This window comes from Juglans microcarpa x Juglans regia, chromosome 7D (genome assembly GCF_004785595.1).
Source record: "Juglans microcarpa x Juglans regia isolate MS1-56 chromosome 7D, Jm3101_v1.0, whole genome shotgun sequence".
NCBI lineage: Eukaryota > Viridiplantae > Streptophyta > Magnoliopsida > Fagales > Juglandaceae > Juglans > Juglans microcarpa x Juglans regia.
Genome location: NC_054606.1, coordinates 12,408,224 through 12,429,205, shown reverse-complemented (window position 1 = coordinate 12,429,205; position 20,982 = coordinate 12,408,224). Strand labels below are relative to the sequence as shown.

The following is a 20,982-nucleotide window of genomic DNA, read 5'->3' as shown; positions in this document are numbered from 1 at the left end:
CCCACATTCCATATTCCACAGGTGAAAGGGACAGCTGAGCCGCACTACAGCAATAAAAAACAGTTCGCACCTCCCACTGTCCGCTTCGTGTCCCCATGCACACCCTCTAGAGATGCTATTCTTCGTTTAGATTTCATTATTTTTAGTTATATTATTTTTTAATCTATTATTATTTAAATAATTTATATGTGAAATCTGAAACAAAGATTAACGTTTTTCATATACTTTAATAATGGATAATTTGTATAATAAAATTCTATCTATTCTTTCAAAAAAAAAAAATAATGGATAAGAATATAAAGAAAAAGGAAAACCTTTCTGTGTTCCAAATTATTAGCCCTTTGATCTGACCATAGTGTTTACATATGTAATAAGATGACAGGTATTTGAATTTGAAAGTTATGACATTGACCTTATTTTTTATTTTTTACATTGAATTTGAAAACAATGCTTGAGATTTAAGAAAAATCTCTTATTAGTACAAACAGGTGAAATGAGTAGTTAAGATATTCTAGATTTCATATGGAATGAAATTCAGCATGCAAAAGTAATGGATAAATTCTATTCTCGTACCGGATGTGTATAGCACATATAGTAAAATACTTACATGATAGTATTTGATTAGAAAGATAAATTTTAAATTTTAAATTTTTCAAATCAAATTTTATCATTTTTTAAAGAAAACTATCATCATTTATTCGTAAGAGAAACTTACATCTGTGACTGGATAGATTCTAGAGTATCAAACATGACATCCATTATGGACGTGTTTCACTCCCACCAATTCACAATCATTTGCAACCAAAAAGTGAGACAGTTTAGGGGGTTCAAGGGAACGCCGTCGATGTCTAAGTTAGTGATCGAATAAAAATTCTTTAATACTAATGAATCAGATGCCCTTTACATAGCTTGATTCTTCCCTTATATAGAGCCTTTGGTTGTTAAGTGATAATGGACACATCTGTTATTTGAAAATCGAACCTGAAAATGAGGAATTCATCTCATATTAGATTTAAACGATAATTGTTTTGATCCCATGCCACTTTCGGATGGTTATCCAATCAGTATTGGCGATGGGCTGGACCCTCCTAATATCAAGCTGGGCTTTAGGTGGTGAGGTGGGCTATGGGCTTGACTAATGGCCCAGGCCCACCTGGGATTAACCGGTTATAATATCCTCTCTAGTTACCTTGTGAAATCTCATCGTGCATGGCTTGATGGGACTTAAAACCATGTCTTTTTTCATCTTCCCGAATATGGCTGTCAGGGTGTCATTTCATTAATCAAGTATTACTTGTTAGTGTGTCGTTTCACCTTTCCGCCTTTTCATACCTCAACTGTCAATCCTTTTTAAGGCTCCTGATCCCATTCTTTTTTCTTCTCTCTCAAGTCTTTTTCCTTTTCGAATTTCTTGCCATTCTTGAGTTCTTCCTTCCTTCTGGATAGTCACATCCTCTCTTGTGAACTCTCACTTCCTTTCCATGGCGTCTTCTTCCAAGGGCAAAGTCGCGACCTCTACACGCGGTCTTTCACCACCCTGCGATTCCTCCATTCGCATCGTTGTTGCTTCTACAAACCCTAGTGGAGAAGGGAGGCATGAAAGGCATATTCTGGCATCCATATTTGTGGGCCATCGATGGTCCTCGAACGTTTCTTCTCACGAACTTGAGAACACCCGAAACAACTTCAACATTTCTAATTCTGTTCATCTTAGGGCACCCACCTCAAACCAGAGGGCTGTTGATGCAAGAGGTATGATTGTTTCCATTGTCCTTTATCTTGCGATGTTCACTATTGGGCTTTGATTGCCTTTTGTGCGGCCAGTCCACGATGTGTTGGATGTCCTAAGGTTGGCTCCAGCCCAACTGGTGCTCAATACCTGGAGAATCTTGATGGCTTGCTGCGTTTTGTGGCGAAAGGTATTGGAACCTGTGGGTGATGAGTATCCTAACTTAACAGCCTGTGAATTCTTATCCCTTCATGGGTTCAAACGTTTGGAGGGGAACATTTGTAGTTTTAGGTCCCATAGCAAATTGGTTGAATTAGAACGCAAATATTCTCATGTTAAAGATTGGTGAAATACGTTTTTCTTCATTTCTGGCATAGGTTGGGAATTTATCGCAGATGAAGTTTCTAGTCAATAGTTTCTCCTTAAGGCTTGTTGGTCCCCTGTTCCCAATGAGGATGATTTCGAGGTCCTTCTTTCCCCTGGTGAAAAGGCTCGTGTGCAGTTGGTAAAGGCTTGGGTTCAGAATAATCCCAAGTCTTGTTTTTCAGACGTTATTTTAACCCCTAGTAATATCAAAAAAGTTTCTAATGGTGCCTAGTCAGGCCCACATATTGGGTCATGAGTTTTTGGGTGCTCCCTCGCCAGTGGGTGATTTGAAGAGGAAGTCTCGATCTGGTGTTGGTGGGAATAAAAAGAGAAAAAGCAAGAAAGCTTGAATTTCGCCTCGTTCGGACGAGTCTATTTCATTGAGACGCGATTCCTCACCTCCTCCTCGAGCGAGTGATAATATTAAGTTAGGAGCAACTGATCAAACCGACCACCTTTGTGACTCCACCAATGATTTCTCTTAATGATGTGATGGCTTTGGCCGATGAAGATCTTGAAGCTGTGATTGCTGCGAAAGTTGTTGTTGCTGCAATTATTATCAAGGGCAATGGTGGAAAGGTCGTTCAGTCCTCGGTTGTACCGACCAATACTGTGCATCAGGAAGGCGGCGACATCCACTTGGGGGAGGATGATGAGGTTGTCCTTTTGAATCCTAACTTTCTTACCGTGCCTTCATCTATGCTTGCAACTTTTCAATCCTTCGATGTCCCCATGGGGTCTCCTTAGGTTGAACATGTGGAGGAAACAACAACAACATCTAGTTCGCCTCTTGCTTCCACAATTTCTGGTGGAGTTACTCTTGATTTGCCCTTCATTTTTCCAGCTGTCTCTCTTGCCAATGGGAGCAGGGTTTTGATTCCTTCTCCACCATTTAGCATTTCTCCTACAGGCGATGGCGAACCATCCTTCATTTTTCATGAGGAGGATCTTCTAATTAATAAGGCATCTTCTTTCCGGGATGCTGATGTTGAAGTGTGTTCGGGTTTGCATGCCGACGTACCTACTAGCATTCCTTCTGTTGTTCCTCCCATACCGACTGAGGGGGCTTCTACTCGAGGGGTTTTTGCTTAATGTCTCTTTTCGACTTCCTGATCTGAGAGGTTCTTCTGGCTCTCGCCCATCAAGCTCCTCACCATCCCTACGTGCTCGTCGCAAAAAGGCTTTCAACATCGTTGTTCAACATCTTAGGAAAATTTTTTCACTAGTAATCCCTTTGTGCTTATTCTTCCCTTTTGTATATATGATTATTATTCTTTTTTTTTTTACTTTTTTTATAAAAGGAATTGAACACCTTGCTGCCGACTTGGTGGAGGATCGATTACAACTAGAAGAAGAAAATCAATCTATGCACTCTTTCACTGGTCAGGCTTACAGTGCTGTCTGCACGACTCGTGCTGAGAAAGATCAAATGGCTACCGAGTTGTCTCAACTCGAAGCTCATTCCAACATGGTTGATGGCAATTTGGCTTTTCTCCACACCCAAGTTAATTCGCTTCAGGAAGAGTTGGCGAGTTTTACAGCAGACGCTGATCATTATCGTCAAGATGTGGCGGTGATTGAGAGGGAGTGAGATGATCTTGCCATTCACCTCAACCAAGCAAAGAAGGTTGAGCAGAAGCGATATGACTTGGTTGCTCGCCTTAGCCAGGTAGAAGTGGCTGTGAAAGAGCGGGATGATTTGGCCGTCCAGATGGAAGTCTTCATCAAAGAACAAGATAACCTGGCTACTCAAACAGAAGTTGCCTTAAAAGAGCGAGACAACTTGGCCGCCAGTCTTGATTAGGCGAAGACAGAGCTTGAAGAGTTAACGAAAACTAAGTCCGATTATGTCTCTTGCCTGGTTTCTCTTGAAGATGGGTGACGAGAGCTAAGCATGAAACTGAGCATAGCGAAAGGGGAAAAAGTCGAGGCCGAGAAGAAACTGACCGAGGTGAAGAGCCATCTTAAAGATAGAGACCGTTGTTACCTTCAGCTTAGTGAGGTTGTTGAGTCCGCCAAGAAGATATTTATAATCCGGTCTCACAACCTCCCATATCCTAGTTCCTTTATTAAAAAAGTATTCACTTCATCACTATACCTTATTCTGTGCGGATTTGAAACATTAACATAGATGACAAATATTTATTTAATGTACATTTGTGTGTAATAAAGATGGTAATATGGCATAAATTATAATAATAATAATAGATTTATTTTATTTTCAAGTAATTATATAGAACACAATATCTACATCACTTAAAAGATTTGATTTTTAAAATTTAAAATTTATTATCCAAATCAAATTATATCATATAATTATTTTAAACTTATAACAATAATAATAATAATAATAATAACAAAAATAATAATTATTTTATTTTTAAATCGATGTACAGAACATAACATCTAATTTATAAAATTTAAAATTTATTATTTAAATTAAATTATATTATATAATTATTTTATTAATTCTACTTGACTAAGGATGGCTCTACGCTATAGTTGGGGCTCCTGCTAATATATTCGAAGTGTATTTTGTTAACACTTTTAAATATCTTTTAAGGTAATAAAAAATTTACAATATTATTTAAAAATATTTTCTTAATTACTAAAAAAAAATTAAAAAAAAAAAATCACAACCGGAGGGCGGGAGCTCCAGACGGGATGGCCAGCATTTTCCCTTTCCTAGAGGATTGAATTTTTTATAATAATAATATTATTATTATTTGAGTAAGGGACCCGTTGGCAGGGGCCATTATGTCTTCTGCAGTATGCCTTTTGGTCCTCGCATCATTGCAATCACGTCTGATTCCGTGTTGTTAATGGCGCATTTTCATAATAAACAGCTCCAATGTCGAAACCCCCGCACTTCTAAAACCGACTGTTCCCCATAGAGAAGGGCCAGAAAATCTGGGCTTGTTTTCGTTTCCCTAAACGAGAAAACCTCCGTTTGGCTGTCGAGAAAATTAAAGCCTTGTGAACCTTTTGAGAGAGGATCTCCGGAAGGTTCGAAAAGGCCGGGGGGTTCAGGTGGGGCCCCATTGATCGCGAGGGGTGTCCGTTTGAGCCCCAACATAGCTTGGGGGATTTATGAGCACGAGATCCCGAAAATCGGTACAGGTAGGCCCATTCGAATTCTGTTCCCTCCTTTTTTTTGGCGATTAATGCTTGTCTCGGTTCCTCGAGTCTACGTGTTTGAATTTCGGCTCTGTCGTTGTCGTTTGGTTCTGTAAGGGTTTTGTTTTCCGTGCGTTTGGTCATTGGTGGAATCTATATTAATCGATGCTCGGCTTTTCCCATTTCCGGTTCATAAGCTCGAAAATTTCTGGTCGGTGTTTTTTTAATTTTCCGTATTTCTCTCTGCTTATTTGATTCTTTTTACGAATAAACTACGAACTTGTGTTTATTTGGAAGGAAAATAATTCGAGGTCCAGTTCTCTCTAGAGGGAAAATGTATATTTCTTTTGGTCTTATCAGCTCTTCACGTTACTGTTCCTTTAAGTTTTTCTTTTATGCAAGCTTTTCATTTATGATAAGTTTTAATATTTGTTTTAATTATGGGCATTGTGGCTTTAGTTTTTTGGTTGGTAGCGGTTGGAGTAAGATGAGGTGGGTGACTTGTATTCTAAGATGCTCCATGTTGCTGATGCTTCTGGGTTTGGGTATGTATCGCCACAATTCGATTCCAATATTCCTTTTTTCCTCTTCTTATTTTTTTTAAATCTCTGCTTCTTATATCATTCTTTTGCTGGAACTTTATGCTAAGAAGTGTGTGTGTGTGTATTTTTTTCCCCCCTATCCTTTACTCATTTCGCATGCCAGGCTCAGAAAGTTGTGATTACAAAGTAATTCCTTTAGCACGGATGTTTGTGATGTTCGTGGGTATGGTTTGAAGATGAAATTAATCCACAAGTGAATTTTAAAATTTGGCTTATTACTATTTATAGGCGTTTCCTTTTTCTTTATGTATATCTTAATCTTTAGTAGCTTAAAAATGCTTTGTTTTTATATTTCCCTTAATAATTTTTTCCATGTTTTTATTTTTCACTTGGCTATCGCTTCTCTGCTGGTTTTTGACTGTTTTTTCTAACATTTACCAGCTTCAATACTTGCAAATGCCTCTCCCATCAAGAATGATTTTGGGCATTGTGAAAGAGTTGTACAAAAGTGGGCATTTTCTTCCCTTGATGAAGAAGTTAAAGAAGATAGACACACCTTGCGGGATTTACTGTTTTTTCTCCATGTCCCCAGAACAGGAGGCAGAACATATTTCCATTGGTAATTCATATACAATAATGAAATCACCTAAAGGTTGGTCGCTTGCCTTCTAACAGCATATTAATTTTTGCTTCTGGACATATGTTATTCCTGCAGCTTCTTGAAAAAGTTGTACTCTAAATCTCTGGAATGCCCCCGTTCTTATGATAAGCTCCGGTTTGATCCGAGGTACCATCTTTCTTTTTGTTATCATTAGAAAATCTGGACAAGTGTTGCTTATCAACCTGTTCTTAGTCTGAATATTTACTTTTCAGTCCATTGTTGCGCCTTCAATGGCAAACAACTCCTGTTAGTTGTGTTTGATAATTAAGCTATAGGTACATTACTTATAAAAAGAAATTTAAGCTATAGGTACATGGGCTTGATAGATGAGCCGGTTGAAAGATTTAAAGGCTAGAATGATTGTGAGATTGCAGAGCTTTAGTTGTGGAGGATTTTTGTTTACAACAACTTGTAGAATGGTGGTGGGACACAATATAGAGAAGGGGAAAGTTGAGCAACTCTTGTGCAAAAATTCAATATTTTAGTCTAATGTGGTGTTTTTTTTTTTTTTTTTTTTTTTTTTTTTTTTTTTTTTTTGTGGAAACAAATTAATTTGAAGGAGAGGAGTCTTCAACAGCGTTGGTAAAAGCGCACTTGAGCAAAGCGCTTTCACTTAACAAAATGGAAGTGCATTTACAAAAGCGTGCTTGGTGCTTTTTGTGTGAGCTTAAAGTTTAGAAAAGTGCGCTTTTGTAATCTGTTAAAAAAGAATTATAAAATCAGTTCAAGGCCAAGAAAACAAAGTTAACAAATATTCTTAAGTATTTGATCGATATGGAAGATCATTAACGTGCCATGGTGCTGCATGTTGTCATATGTGATGTATATGCTTTGGAGCAGAATTTCTATTCTACCTCTTGGAATCATTAAACCTATTGCTTAGGTGCTTTCAATAGTTCAATGTGTTGTCAACTATGTTCTTCCTAAATATTGGTAATGAAACAGATAACTTTTACCAAAGCGACTCAAATAGTTGTACTATATAGAACTACAATTTTCAGTTATCCACCAATTATTTTGCTTACAGAATTGTATTCCTTTGTATCCTGTGCAGCAAGCCAAAGTGCAGGTTGTTGGTTACTCATGATGACTATAGCATGATGTCCAAACTTCCCAATCATAGAACTTCTGTGGTGACAATACTTAGGAATCCAGTTGACCGTGTTTTCAGTACTTATGAATTTTCAGTTGAGGTGGCTGCTAGATTTTTGGTCCATCCTAACTTAACGTCTGCAACACAAATGGCTGCGCGTTTACGGGCTAAGATGAGAGGAGTTAGCACGCTGGATATATGGCCATGGAAGTATTTGGTTCCATGGATGAGAGAAGATCTCTTTGCTCGGGTGAGTTTTTTTTTTTTTATTTCCTTTTTCCAAAATTCATCATTTGTTATTTTCTTAATATAACTACTGCAGGGTCTTGCTTAATTTCATTTTACGCTTTACTGCTTTATGTTCTTTGTTGCCACTTAGTACTTATTTTTACTTTCTAAAGGCTTCAATCAATGACAGTGAGAACACCAAACTCAATTGAATTTATGCTTTTATGGAGTAGGCATAAAAATATTTACTCATTTCCTTTTAAATCTTCTAGTTTTTTATGGCAAGATTTTCTGATGAGAATTTCAGCAATTGGAATGCTCTCTCTCTCTCTCTCTTGTAAGTAAATTGGGATGCTATTTACCATGTACTGTTAGCCAAATTGGTATATTTTTTGGCTCGTTAAGTTGATAACCTGATAAGTTCAAGAAAGTATCTAGTAATGTGAGTATGAATTGTGACCCCCAGTGATGCATGTATCAAAGACTTCTCAGTTAAATATAGGCCGTTATTCAAAATCTTGACTATCAAATGTTGTAGAAGTGTTCACAAAGTAATGCAATCCATATGGCTCCAAGGTATATGAATAGGATAATGCAAAATAACCCTCGGTAAATCCATGATACCTTACCCATGTATTGATATTAATCTCACATTAATCTCCCTTTTAAGGTCTCTCTCTCTCTCTCTCTCTCTCTCTGTCTCTCTGTGTGCCCCCCCACCCCTCTTTGATAATCAATCCATTGATCAGACATGGGCATTGTAAGCTGTGATCTAAGATGATCAGAACTGTATTGTTGTTCTTTGGACTGCTGTATAGTTATCGATTATTTGTTATTCTTACAGTATTTCTCCTCGTTGCATATGTATTATATATTTTTACTCTTTTGGATAGAGAGATGCTAGAAGACAAAGAGGCTCAGATGACATTAAGAGCAGTGGTTCATATGACATGAATGAGATTTTTATGCCATTGCATGAATACATCAACACCCCTATAGCGCATGATATTGTTCACAATGGAGCCACTTTCCAGGTACTTCAGCATATAGTCTTACTAGTGATACTGAGCTCTTGTATCTTTCATTTTTTGTTCCTGAAAAACAAAATTTGTGGTGAGATTTGTATTTTCAGCATTTTTGCACTAGTCTGTCCATGAGTCTGCACCAAACAGATTAAGCCCAAAAAAAAGTCATTTCAACCAATATATTTGTGCTCCCAGGAATTAGTCTAGTAACCCCTAGATTTTGGTTCCCTGTGGCTATAAATCGTCAAATTTTTGTAATTTTTATGTTTAATTGACAGGTTGCAGGATTGACAAACAACTCTTATCTAGCAGAATCACATGAGGTGCGCCATTGTGTACAGAAGTATAAGATTCTTGGTGAACATGTGCTTCAAGTTGCAAAGGTGAGACACATAGGTTCTATAGGCTGTGAATAATCTCTAGTTCTATGCTGTTTTTCTGATATTTTTCTCCTTATCGTTGCATATCATGGTAGATACTTGTAAATCTTGCAGAAGAGGTTGGACAATATGTTATATGTCGGTCTCACTGAGGAGCACAAAGAATCTGCAACAATGTTTGCAAATGTGGTTGGTGCACAGGTGATTTCCCAGCAGAGAGCATCAGCCATGAGCATGGAGAACGTAGCTAATGAAAATTCAGGTTAGTATGGTGGCAAAATAAACTTGTGAGGAGCAAATCCAAAAAGTCAAATTATATCATTATGGCTTTTTGGTGGTGGTGTGTATAAATTTGTTAACATGATTCTCTCTGAAGATGGTATTTTGAATGATTATGATTTTTTATCGCAAGGGCCTCTCTATTCTGCTTCTTTGTACTCGGACTAAGCGTTTGCACTATTTAATAAAATTTTTTATTACCTACCTATAAAAATAAAATAAAATTTTTGATTACCTATAAAAAAAGAGGGCCTCTCTGTTATGCTGCTGCTTCCCAAGGAAGAAGGCTGAATGTGTGCATGCTAATAACTTCCATGCATTCATTTTAGTGATTTTCCTTTCCTTTGCTTTCCCCACTTCATTTAGTTTAGCTACTTATTCTAATTCTCTAAGTTTAATGTATTGTGCACCGGAGCACAGGAGGATTGACAAACTGAAAATAGGTTAGAGGATGACAACTGTTTTGAACTTTAAAAGAGTTCTTTTGGTCGTAGAACTTCACAATCACCTTCAACATTTTTGTTTTGCATTCTGGGTTTATGCAGCTTTCCATTTTCGTCTTGGGTATGGACACTTGCTTTTTATCGGTGAAGAAGAACTTTAGTGATGAGAGAAAAAGGCATAGCCCATTTACACAGGACATATACAAGAGCAACACCTATGCATGATTATCTAGATAAACAAGAAAGTGATGGCTATCCTCGTAGCCCCTTTGGCTCTATAGAGCTATATACAATTGATCAATGGAATAAAATATTAACAAAAAATATTCTAAGCTCGTCCATTGTTTGCTCGCGATCCTTGAAGATCCTTCCATTCACCTCCCTCCATAGACCCCACCATAAGCAAATAGGGACCATCTTCCAAATTATTGCAATTTGTGAATTCCCATGGAGGCCTCTCTAACTTGCTAGAAAGTTAACCACCCTTCTCGACATCACCCGAGCCAACCCACAGTAAAGAAGTCTTTACATAGAGTTGTGGCAACTTCTCAATGAAATAATGAGTGATCAATGGACTCCCCGCTCATTTTACACATACAACACTAGTCCATAATGATTCGACATTTCTTGAGATTGTCTATTACGAGGATCTTCTTTAAGGAGGTCATCCATGCAAAGAAAGCAGTTAGGGAGCCTTAGTCTTTCAGATTTTCTTCCATGGGAATGAATTTATGTTTGGCATAATGAGAAACTTATAGAATGAGCAGACTGCGAATCTCCCATTCTTTGAAGGACATGAAAAGATCTTTGTCAGTGTCCCCCACTCACTCTACTAGAGCACACAAGATTGAAGAACTCCCAAGTGTGTGGACTTCCCCTACTTATGTGGCTCTAAGAAATATGACATTCTGTTGAGGAAATAAGCTAGATAAGTCCTCCTGATATAGAAATGAGGCTTATTGCATCCAGGTAATTTCGAAGATTCTTGGGAAGGCTTCCTTTAGGTCCCTTACACCACACCATCGATCATGCCAAAAGTATATATTGGACCCATTACCCACCACGAAGCGGGTATATCTAGAGAAAGTGACCAACCTCTTCTTATGTGCTTCCAAAACCCCACCCTATGTGACCCTCTCACCTCATTCAAGCATTACCCTCCCTAGTAGGGTTGGGGGCCGGGTACTCGCACCTGGCCTCACTTGGGGCGGGTGGGCGCCTAGGGGAAGAAATGGGGGCAGGTGCCGGGTGGGGCATTGCCCCACCTAGGTTTTCCCTGTAAATATTACATACATTAAAAAAATTAAATGAAACAACGTCGTTTTGGGGAGTTATATAAACTCCCCAAAATGATGTCATTTCGCGATTCATACCCTAAGTATATATTTCTTTTTCTTCCCCGATTTTGCAGATTGTGCCCTCTACCTCTTTCTCTCCCTCATTTCTCTAATTTCTCTCCTCTCTCATTTCTTATGTTCTCCTTTCTCTCCGCTTCTTTCTCTTCTCTCTTCTCTTCTTTCTCCTTTCTCTCTTCTCTTCTTTCTCCTCTCTCTTCTCTTCTTTCTCCTTTCTCTCCTCTCATCACTTCTTCTCTTCCTCCCCTTGGCCCGGCTTCTTTCTCTATTGTTGTGGGTCATGGCCAAGCTACAGTCTATGATGAAAAGACCATGGCATGGCAGTGGGTCTCTACGACTCAAGACCACGGTCAACACCGTGGATATGTAAGTTAAAGATCCAAGGGTTCTGCGAGTTTTATGACCAATGGACGCGATTGTGGGCCATAAAGATCTGCCCGCATATCTTCAAATCTATGCACAGATCTTTATGACATGGCCGCGGCCATGGGTCTGATCTATGCGATTTGTTGGCTTTGTGCAATTTTTCTGATGTTATGATGTATATGCGATTTTTTTGGATTTTTTTTTGTGAAAAATGTGTTGTCGGACAGGGTGGCCGGATGGTGGACTGGTGGCATCTATCTGCCCGCCAAGCGGATGCTAACGGTCACCCCGCCTAGGTGTGGAAGTGGTGCTGGATGGATGGTTACCTGTTCGTATAGGGCGGGTAGCACCCTTACTCCCTAGGTCCCCCCATATTTTTATTCTATAACAGCCATCCATAATGCCCCCTTTCATGCTGGTATCTCTACAACCATTTGTCCAAAATAGCCCTGTTGAACACCACCAAATTTCGGACTCCCCAACCTTCTAGAATCGGAGTGCAAGCCATCCCCCTATGAGAAATCCCATTGTAGTGGAAGGGGAAACAATGAAAGGAAATAGGTAGGCAAGTTGGAGAAAGTACTTTTTATTAACGTGACTCTGCCACCTTTGGATAAGTACGTCCTTTTCTAGCTAGCCATCTTTCTCAACAGCTCGCCCCAAATAGACTTGACATGAATGAAGCAAGTACCCAAAGATTGAGATATTTCATGTGCAAGGGTGAAGCTTGCACCCCATAATGAGAGTAAAGCTCTCCACAGGGGAAACAATGAAAGGAAATAGGTAGGCAAGTTGGAGAAAGTACTTTTTATTAACATGACTCTGCCACCTTTGGATAAGTACGTCCTTTTCTAGCTAGCCATCTTTCTCAAGAGCTCGCCCCAAATAGACTTGACATGAATGAAGCAAGTACCCAAGATTGAGATATTTCATGGGCAAGGGCGAAGTTTGCACCCCATAATGAGAGCAAAGCTCTCCACATTTGGGACAATTTTTCCCCAGAACTAATTCATACATGCTAGATTCACTTTTAATCCATGCACAACTTCAAAGCAAAGTAAGAGTGCTCTTAACACTTGAACGTCATGGTTGGCCCCACAACATATGAGAGTATCACCTGCAAATAAGAGGAGAAATATTTAGTATGCCAGCTCTTTCTTCCCCCATTGAAAATCTTGAGAGAAATCCACCCTCCACAATACCTAAAATCATTTTAGTAGCTTCCATTAAGAAAACAAAAATTAATGGAGATAGGGATCACCTTTTCTATAGCCTTGAGAGCTTTTGGAGAGAAGCCCACTAGTGTGCTGTTCATCAAGATAGAAGCATAAGGTGGAGATACTACATTTAATGCAAGAGCACCATTTCTCATCGAGACCACATCTCTCTAGCATGTGTAACAAATATTTGCAATTGACTCAGTCATAAGCCTCATCCATATCAAGCTTGCAAATAGACCCATCTCCCCTGACCTAAGTGTACTATCCAAGCATTCATTGGCAGTGATGACCAAATCAAGGATCTATCTACCTCTTACAAAGGTATGTTGGGGCTTCAAAATTATCTTCTTCATCAATGTGCTTATTCAATTCGCCAAAACCTTCGAGAGGATTTTGTATATCCCATTCACAAAACTAATAGGACGATAATCTACTACCTCAACTACACATGGCTTTGCCTTGTTACTTATCTCAATAAAATTTTCTTATTCATAAAAAAAAAAAAATCTTCTACATCAACTGCAACTGGTTTTTTTTTGGTATGAGAGCAATGAAAGTTGCTTTGAGACTTCACTCGAGCCTTCCCCTTTCATGCAACTCATGAAAGACTCCCATGTTGTCATCTCTATCCACTTCCTAGCAAGCATGAACATAGTGTATCCATCTAGACCTGGAGCTTTGTCACCCACCATGCAAAATACCATTTTCTAGATTTCTAAGTTTCTAACTCTTCAAAAGGCCTCTCAAGCCAACTTGCTTATGATGTTGTAGTGACTGAAATGCAAGTCCATTATCATTGTCATTCTGAATGTATGCTACATCATTACTTGTATTCTCATGCTGTAGGATTTGAGGTGGTCAAAAGAAGTTGATAATCTTAGCTGATTGTTATCTGTTGAGCACTACTTGTTGCTCAGTAGTTCATATAACTTGATGAAACTTGCCTTCAGTATTTGTTCTTTTAGTTATTCCTTATCATTGTAGACTTGTCTTCTGGTTTTCTAATCTGTAAACTCTTTAGAGCTCATTTTCTTTTGGAATTTTTTTCTTATGTCTTTTCCTTGTGGAGTGTTTCATGCTACGGGTGTTTTCTGTTTTTTGGATCATGAGGGTTAATTTTTGGAGATTGCGCTTGAGAGTCCTGCATTGATTGGCTTTGGATTATGATTTGGCTTTATATCATGAAGTTGGATCTCTCTATCTAACAGCTTAAAATGCTTCTTCTTTTCTTTTTCTTTTCTCATGCTATCTCTCCAATTAATGGCTTAAGATTTTGGTGGATGCTGTAACATGGTATAGATTGCAGTTTACTGGGCTCAATATGCTAGGCCCGTTACATCTGTATTCCCAAATTTGGAGTCTGAAGCTTTTTCTTTTGGTATTCTGGATAACAGTAATATTGCTTTTACTCTTCTTTCCGTTTGAATGTGAAGAATTTCTATCGGGTTCCAATATTTTCATATTAGCACAAAGCGGGATATGCCGCTCTTGTATTAACTTAGAAGAGTATAGTACTTACAAAAAAAAAAAAAAACTTGGAAAAGTATAGTTATGGTAGATTTTGTGTCCTTAATATATCACATTCAGTTTGAACATCTGGGAGACTTTACACTCATCAGGCAAGCATCTTTCTTAGTTTGAAAATCACTGCTGAATTCAATAGAAAAATATAGAGCAGAAAGTGGCACTAGTATTCTTTTACAAACATCCAGTCCAAACTTTTAACCCATTGAGTCTTGCATTTCATGTTGGTCTGCAGTCTGAATTAGAAAATTTTGGTCTTATTCGAAGAATGTGGCTATTATCTCTTATTATAGTTGAAACTTTATGACTAGATGCGTTGTAAATCCTAGATAGGTGTTTTCTCTTGTATTCATCCTATGTACTTGGGCTACACCCTATTGCTTTCTATCAATAAAACCTATTGATTACTCATCAAAAAGAAGAAAAATCATGTATAGTGAATTATGCATAAATGGCTGAATTTATCATGTTATTTCATGATTATGATTTAGATCACTTTGTACATAGCACTAGTCAAGTTTATCTTCTTGTGCTGCAGAACAGAGCTCTTTGTTGTCAGATTCTGAGCTTGAAAATGATGTCCACCAGGTTAGCAGCAGAAGACCCTTGCTTGTTGTTAGTGAAATGTGTGGTGGTTGGAATGCAATTACAGTAGGTTCCTTACTGCATTTTTCTTGCATGCAGAATAGCAGTGTTGACCACAATGCAAGTCAGGTTGCTTCCACTGAAAATGGTGAAGCAATGAAACAAAATGTAAGTTACTTTGCATACCATCCACAAACCAAGATGTGATCATTTACACATTTACTTAGATCTCCTTCACTATCTTAGATGACTGTGGAAAAACTTATGGAAGCTTATGAAGTCTGCATCTCTAGTCTAAGGAAGGAGCAAGGGCGCCGGCGCACTGCTTCTTTGAAGAGAATCTCCCCTGCAAACTTTTCAAAGGAGGTATATTTTTGTCTATTTGATGCCAATGATGTATATACTGCTGCATGTAGCATCAAGCCATCAGCATATAGTATGTTATGATTCCTATCTTGTTCTTATTGTTCTTATTTTACTTCTATGCTACCATAAGGGATTCCTCTTTTGTTAGTTAAAAGATAAAAATTGTAATTTGAGTTTGTGTCATGGAAGAGTTGGTGAATAGTAAACTTTGAATATTTGTTGTGATACCCCATATTGAATGATAAGTGATAAAGGTAGGTGGTATATAGGATCCCACCTTGCTTGGGAAGGAGAAGTTCTTACTCTTTATAATGATTTCAATAGGGCTCCAATTGTATTATTGACTGGTCCTTTTGGAGTATAGGCTCATATGTGGCTTGGGCCTCCCTGGGCTGTAACATTTGTCATTTGGTTGAATTATTTATGATTCGATTGCTTGAATACATGCATACACAAACATTTTATATTTCAGAATGGTCACTGTATTTTTCTACTGCTACCCACTCATTATCTCTTTCCTTTTATTGCCTAATGAAAGTGAGATGCCTTTCCATAGTTTTAAGGTGTTATGTGTATGTTTCTTTGGGTTTGGTTGCTGGGTAGAAAAAGTAGATAGAAGTTCCTAAACTTTGGTCATTATTTTATCAGGATCAAGTTTCACCATATAACTACAAGATTCTATAAACATTTTTGTTTGGAAAGCATGGCTATGTTGAATTTCTCTTTAATGTCAGATTTCAGCTCAAATGTAATAGTGTTTATTTATCCTTCTCTCTCATCCAAAGATTTTAAATTCTTTGTTAGTCTAATTTAGTAATTCACTTTCATTCTAGTGGGTTAGATTTATGCCCATTTGTTTATGTTCTTGATAGTTTGCCAGTTTATATATTGTCAAAATTTTGTAGGTTTTGCTATTTTGTCACTTCTGCTGTTTTACTCCAGGCTGCTTTTTGTTTGGTTTTCATTTTATGCTTCTAGAATATAATTATGTGTTTCTTTTGTATACTTCCTGTGTACATGGACTTCGCCTATTTCATATGATAAATAAAAATGTCTTTCTTATATAAAAAAAATTATTGAATATTACATATCACTTAGTTGAGTTGAAACTTAGTCTATATATAAATATATATGTGGAGAGAGGGGGGAGGGGATTTTAAATTTTTAATCAAAATTCTAAATTCTCGTATGAATGCTCCTTGTATCAAGGCTTACACCTTCATTGCCCATGCTGTAAGATATATTAATTTTACCTGCTACCTCACTGTTGGGAGTTGCTGTCACTAACATGCTAGGTTTTAAAAATTTTCTGTCCTTCCCTATTGCTCTAACCTTTTGACCCTTCAAATTTTACAGGGACGTCGTCACGTTCCTGAAGTGGTTCTCCAGCAGATAAAATCACTTAACAGCCTTGATTTGGAGCTCTACAAGTATGCTCAAGACATTTTTGCAAAGCAACACAAACATACAATGGAGAAGCTTTTTGCCATAGTAAGCCTCCTGTCCAGGTTTTTACTAATGAGTTATGACCATGACATTTTGCTTGGCAGGGATGTGTTGTAAGATATTATTGCACCAGAATATCTTTCAACTGGTGGTTACACGTTTGCTATTCGACTCTGTGTTAAGTTTGTTACAAAAACTGAAACCATAATTCCTGGGAGAAAAAGTTCATTGCTTAATGCTTGTTAGATCTCAAATCTGTCCTTGGCAATTAATGTTTGGTAGTGTTCAGTTCACTTCAACAAGGTCAACCAATAATTTGTAAATGGTTCTGCTTTTAAAGTTTATTGCCATTAAATGGACTTGCATTTCGTTTTTTTTTTTTCTTGGCTGACTAAACTTGTCTATCATTGGGAAATGTATAGGGATCGTGGTAGCTTGGACCATTTTATAGATTTTGTTTTAGTACTCTAGAATCCTAATTACACATGCGCTGATTCTGCTCCAATTTTATTTCGTTCCAATCAGAGTCGGAGTTTTCAGAGTCAAAACTCCATTTTCACAATTGTCCAAATTCAGAGTTGGGGTGCCAAACCACTGAATGCCTTGTCTGGTGCTTGTGGCGGTGTTCTTCATTATCCTACACACTTCATTTGCATGTTTAAACGTGGATTGGTATGGTTGATGCATTACCAATACCCAATGAAGCACCAGAGCTAATAGTTCCTTTGTGTATGATTGGTGAAGATTGATGAGGTTTTGGAATTCTTAACAAAGTGACAAGTCTAACCAGCTTCTTTAAATTGAATGTTGGTGTCTTGAGTCTTTTATTTATTTATTTTATAAATTATAGAAGCGGTGTTTGTAGTTCATTTGGTTAGACCATTTGTTTTATGAGCCAAAGGTTGCCACCAGGTTCAAGCCCCATCAGACCATATATCCCTCTAAATTGGCATTAGATTTTACAAAAACGTTACCTATCAAAAAACTTTTTTACAAAAATGTTAATGTTGCTCATTTCCAGACAGCATTGTTCTGCCTATGCCCTAACCCTAATTTCACTTCATTTCTCTCTCTCTCTCTCGCTCTCTCTCTCTCTCTCAGTTGTCTCTCAAAATTGCATGCCCACCCATTTCTAACAACAGAATTAATTTAATCCAAAGAGTCCAGGCCAATGAGGGAGAACGGGAGGACGAAGAAGAAGACAGCAAAGGAGAGAAGAGGGGCCAAGGCTCAAAATCTTTTCTTACATTCTTTTCTTGGGAATTTTATTTCTTTTAAAGCTGTCAATTTTTTTTTTTTTTTTTAATTCTGCTTTGGTTTTGGGTTTGGGGATATTGAAGACAAATCCGTCAAACTTTGTCTTCAAAGCACTTTCAATGTTATTGTTGTTTTTCTAGTAGAGAATTGGAGGTGCAAATGCCCGCATAAGTCAACTCCTATGTTTTTATTTGTGGGTGTGGGTTGTGTGCTTTGTGGATGTTTTTGAATTTCGATTGAATGCCTTTGTTTGAGGCAGAGGGAGGGGATAGACACACTTATCGTTGGATGGTTCATGGTCTGTTCTGTTTTTGGTCTCTTCGGTGCATTTCTTCTCTGGTCTTTCCCTTTTTTTTTTTCTTTTTTGATGACTCAAAATATTAACTTCGACTCCAGCTTCGATAGGAGCCGACCCAAGCCAGAGTTAGGGCTGACTCGGAGTCAAATTCAGAGTCCGAGTTCTATGCAAATTCCCATCTATCTTTGTGGGCTCTTAATTATCATCTTAAGGTAAAATATTCTTGAAAAAAACAGTAATACACAATCGTGATATCGATCTTCGCATGTTGCTTGATCTGTTAACATGTTGAGATTGCCAATTGAGTATTTTATCCTTCAAGTTCTCTCTACATCAGATCGTTTGCATTCTCTAGCAGCTAGCTACTTGTTATGGGTACTGCTTTTTGTATCATTGGCTGCCATCTGTTTACTTAATGTTCCTGATAATGTTCAGATCACTTCATGATGTAGTGGAGAAGAAGTTACTTCTGCCCACCACTTTGGTCGTGTGGCATGCTTACTATTGTCGATTAATTTAGTAATATTGTAAATTGCAGAAGTGGGATAGCATGTTTAACAACTCGGATGGAGCTGTGCTATGGAAAGTCTTTGCATTGGCCACAACCCTGATCTTTTTCTTTCTTTTTGTAAATTCAAGAAGAAGAACATCCAAAATTAAGATATAAATGTTATTCAATCACAAATCGTAGGGGGTTGCAGGGCTTACAAAAATCGAGAGATGCCATAGAGTAGTTGTTTTCATTTTAGTGTCTCGGCTCGAGCCCAAGCCGCGTATAGTAGAAGCTCAACCATGGACCGATTATTTTGTGCAATGTGAAAGTTTTATGATATTGCTTTTCAACATTGCCCTCATGATGTATTGCACAGAAAATGATTGATCAAGGCACTTATGCAGTTGGGTTTTCCTCGTAAATTATCAATGCTGTGAAGTGAGCAGTTCATACTTCAACAATCGTGCTGGAGTGTTGTGGCTGTTTCCGGCTGTTATATATTTACCCTTTAGATGACTTTGGAGGAGCACCTTGGACGTAAGACAGAATATAGGGTTAGTACCTCACCTTTTTTTTTTAATATTGGGTAACCGTTTTCTTATGGGTTGGATGGAATTAATACATGTAACATATCTTGGAGCTGTCAAAAGTCAATTCTTTGATTATAAGATCAGAGGACATTATGTTCGCAATCTATTTGAGAAGTTGCTTGATATGTTTGAGGCATCTGCTCTGCTCTGCCTACTCCAATTGATTGGTTTCTCGTGGCCATGATTTCTCTTTAAAGGTGTCTGCTGTAGCCTGTTGCCTACTCCAATTAGTTAAGAAGATGAATGTTATACATCAGTCACTATTTAGTCACACATCTCACATCTATAACTAAAGTTATATAGGATGTGAGGGTGTTTTTCATTGGATATGGGGTGTGAGATGGTGAATAGTGACTGATGAGAAGAATTTTTCATTTAAAATAAAACGGATACAAACTAGGCATATGTTGTTTATAAGTGAACTAGATGGTAGTTTTAGTGAAGTGGTATGATTGAAATGATTGCTTAAGAGGGTTGTAAAAATGAGATGTTTTGATCATCTTGTATCTCAAAAGGAAGGATTGGATTAAGAGTAAAATGATCTTTAATGTATCGATCCATTATACTTTGTATTCTTAGCAAAAAGCAAACTAATAGACAAACTTCTCATAATTTTTAAGTCCACAAATAAAATAATAATAGTAATAATAATATCTCTTTTAAAACATAAAAGAATTAAATTAAAAAAAAAATAGAAAAGAAAGAAAGGTCCAAAATGCAGGGCAAGCAAAATGACTATGGAGCATGTGAATGTCCCACTAATCAATGAATGATTTCAAGCCATGTAGCAACTGTCGGTGATCTCACTAATCACGCCGCGTTCAAATGATTCTAAATTATTCAGACCCACGTCCTCTCCTCTCCACTTCCCCAGCCCCCCATCCACTCCATTTATATTATTTATAATAATAACCTCTCTATGATTCAATCTCTACAATTCTCTATAATTAGAAAATGGATATGATTCGTGTAGTCTTAGGTGTGCAAGTCACACATTCTCTTTGAAAAATATATATGTGATCTACATAAAACAAATTATTTTTAATATAATGTATTTTTTTTAAAAAAAAAATAGCATACTTTAACTCTGTATCTAAATATGATAATTCATTGATGTCGTAATAAATTAGAATTATTGTTTGATTTGCTACCTTATTCATAATCAACTCAAACGACTTATATTCACTAGAATTTAAAAGAAAATTATGAGTGAACTCAATCCGAAGAATTTATACCAAAATGACAGGATATTTCATGTAAAAATATATGGAAATTTGAAAGATAATATTTTATTTTCGAGAAATCTAAACCCTAATTTTAGAATATATGTATATATATATATATATAATAGGTAATATTTACGGTGCTAGAATATGCAAGTGTTGTACATTTTAAAAAAAATATTTTCAACATTTTGGAAAAGAATACGTGAAATGCAGTGTATCTAATATGTAATGTCCTGTAGGACTACAGGAAGTGACTGTTGTCCAAGCTGTTGATTCTGATTCCCAGTCTTTGATTGAAATGAATCCATGCATTGACATGATACAATTTTATATTTTATTTAATTATTATGAAAGGAAAGCATACTACAAACTATATTTATTTATTCAATTATT

General features: G+C 37.2%; 1 protein-coding gene across 4 annotated transcripts; it reads left to right on the top strand.

Annotated features, from left to right (window-relative positions):
* The first annotated feature begins 4,837 nt into the window (after positions 1-4,837).
* On the top strand, positions 4,838-19,469 carry LOC121238874 (protein-tyrosine sulfotransferase-like). 4 transcript variants are annotated; one of them, XR_005935193.1, is made up of 14 exons: positions 4,838-5,215; positions 5,672-5,757; positions 6,196-6,373; positions 6,470-6,541; positions 7,470-7,758; positions 8,630-8,770; positions 9,040-9,144; positions 9,256-9,403; positions 14,867-14,916; positions 15,013-15,081; positions 15,160-15,279; positions 16,636-16,770; positions 18,379-18,492; positions 18,819-18,957. XR_005935193.1 is itself a non-coding variant. In XM_041135942.1 (13 exons), exons 2-13 carry the CDS (start codon positions 5,700-5,702, stop codon positions 18,945-18,947), a joined length of 1,494 nt encoding a protein of 497 aa, XP_040991876.1. In that variant the 5' UTR covers positions 4,838-5,215; positions 5,672-5,699; the 3' UTR covers positions 18,948-19,469. The 4 variants fall into 4 exon arrangements, 3 of the variants coding, with proteins under 3 accessions (XP_040991876.1, XP_040991878.1, XP_040991877.1); XM_041135942.1 differs by lacking the exon at positions 18,379-18,492 and having other exon boundaries at positions 18,819-19,469; XM_041135944.1 differs by lacking the exons at positions 4,838-5,215; positions 18,379-18,492 and adding an exon at positions 5,274-5,423 and having other exon boundaries at positions 18,819-19,469.
* The last annotated feature ends 1,513 nt before the right edge of the window (positions 19,470-20,982 follow it).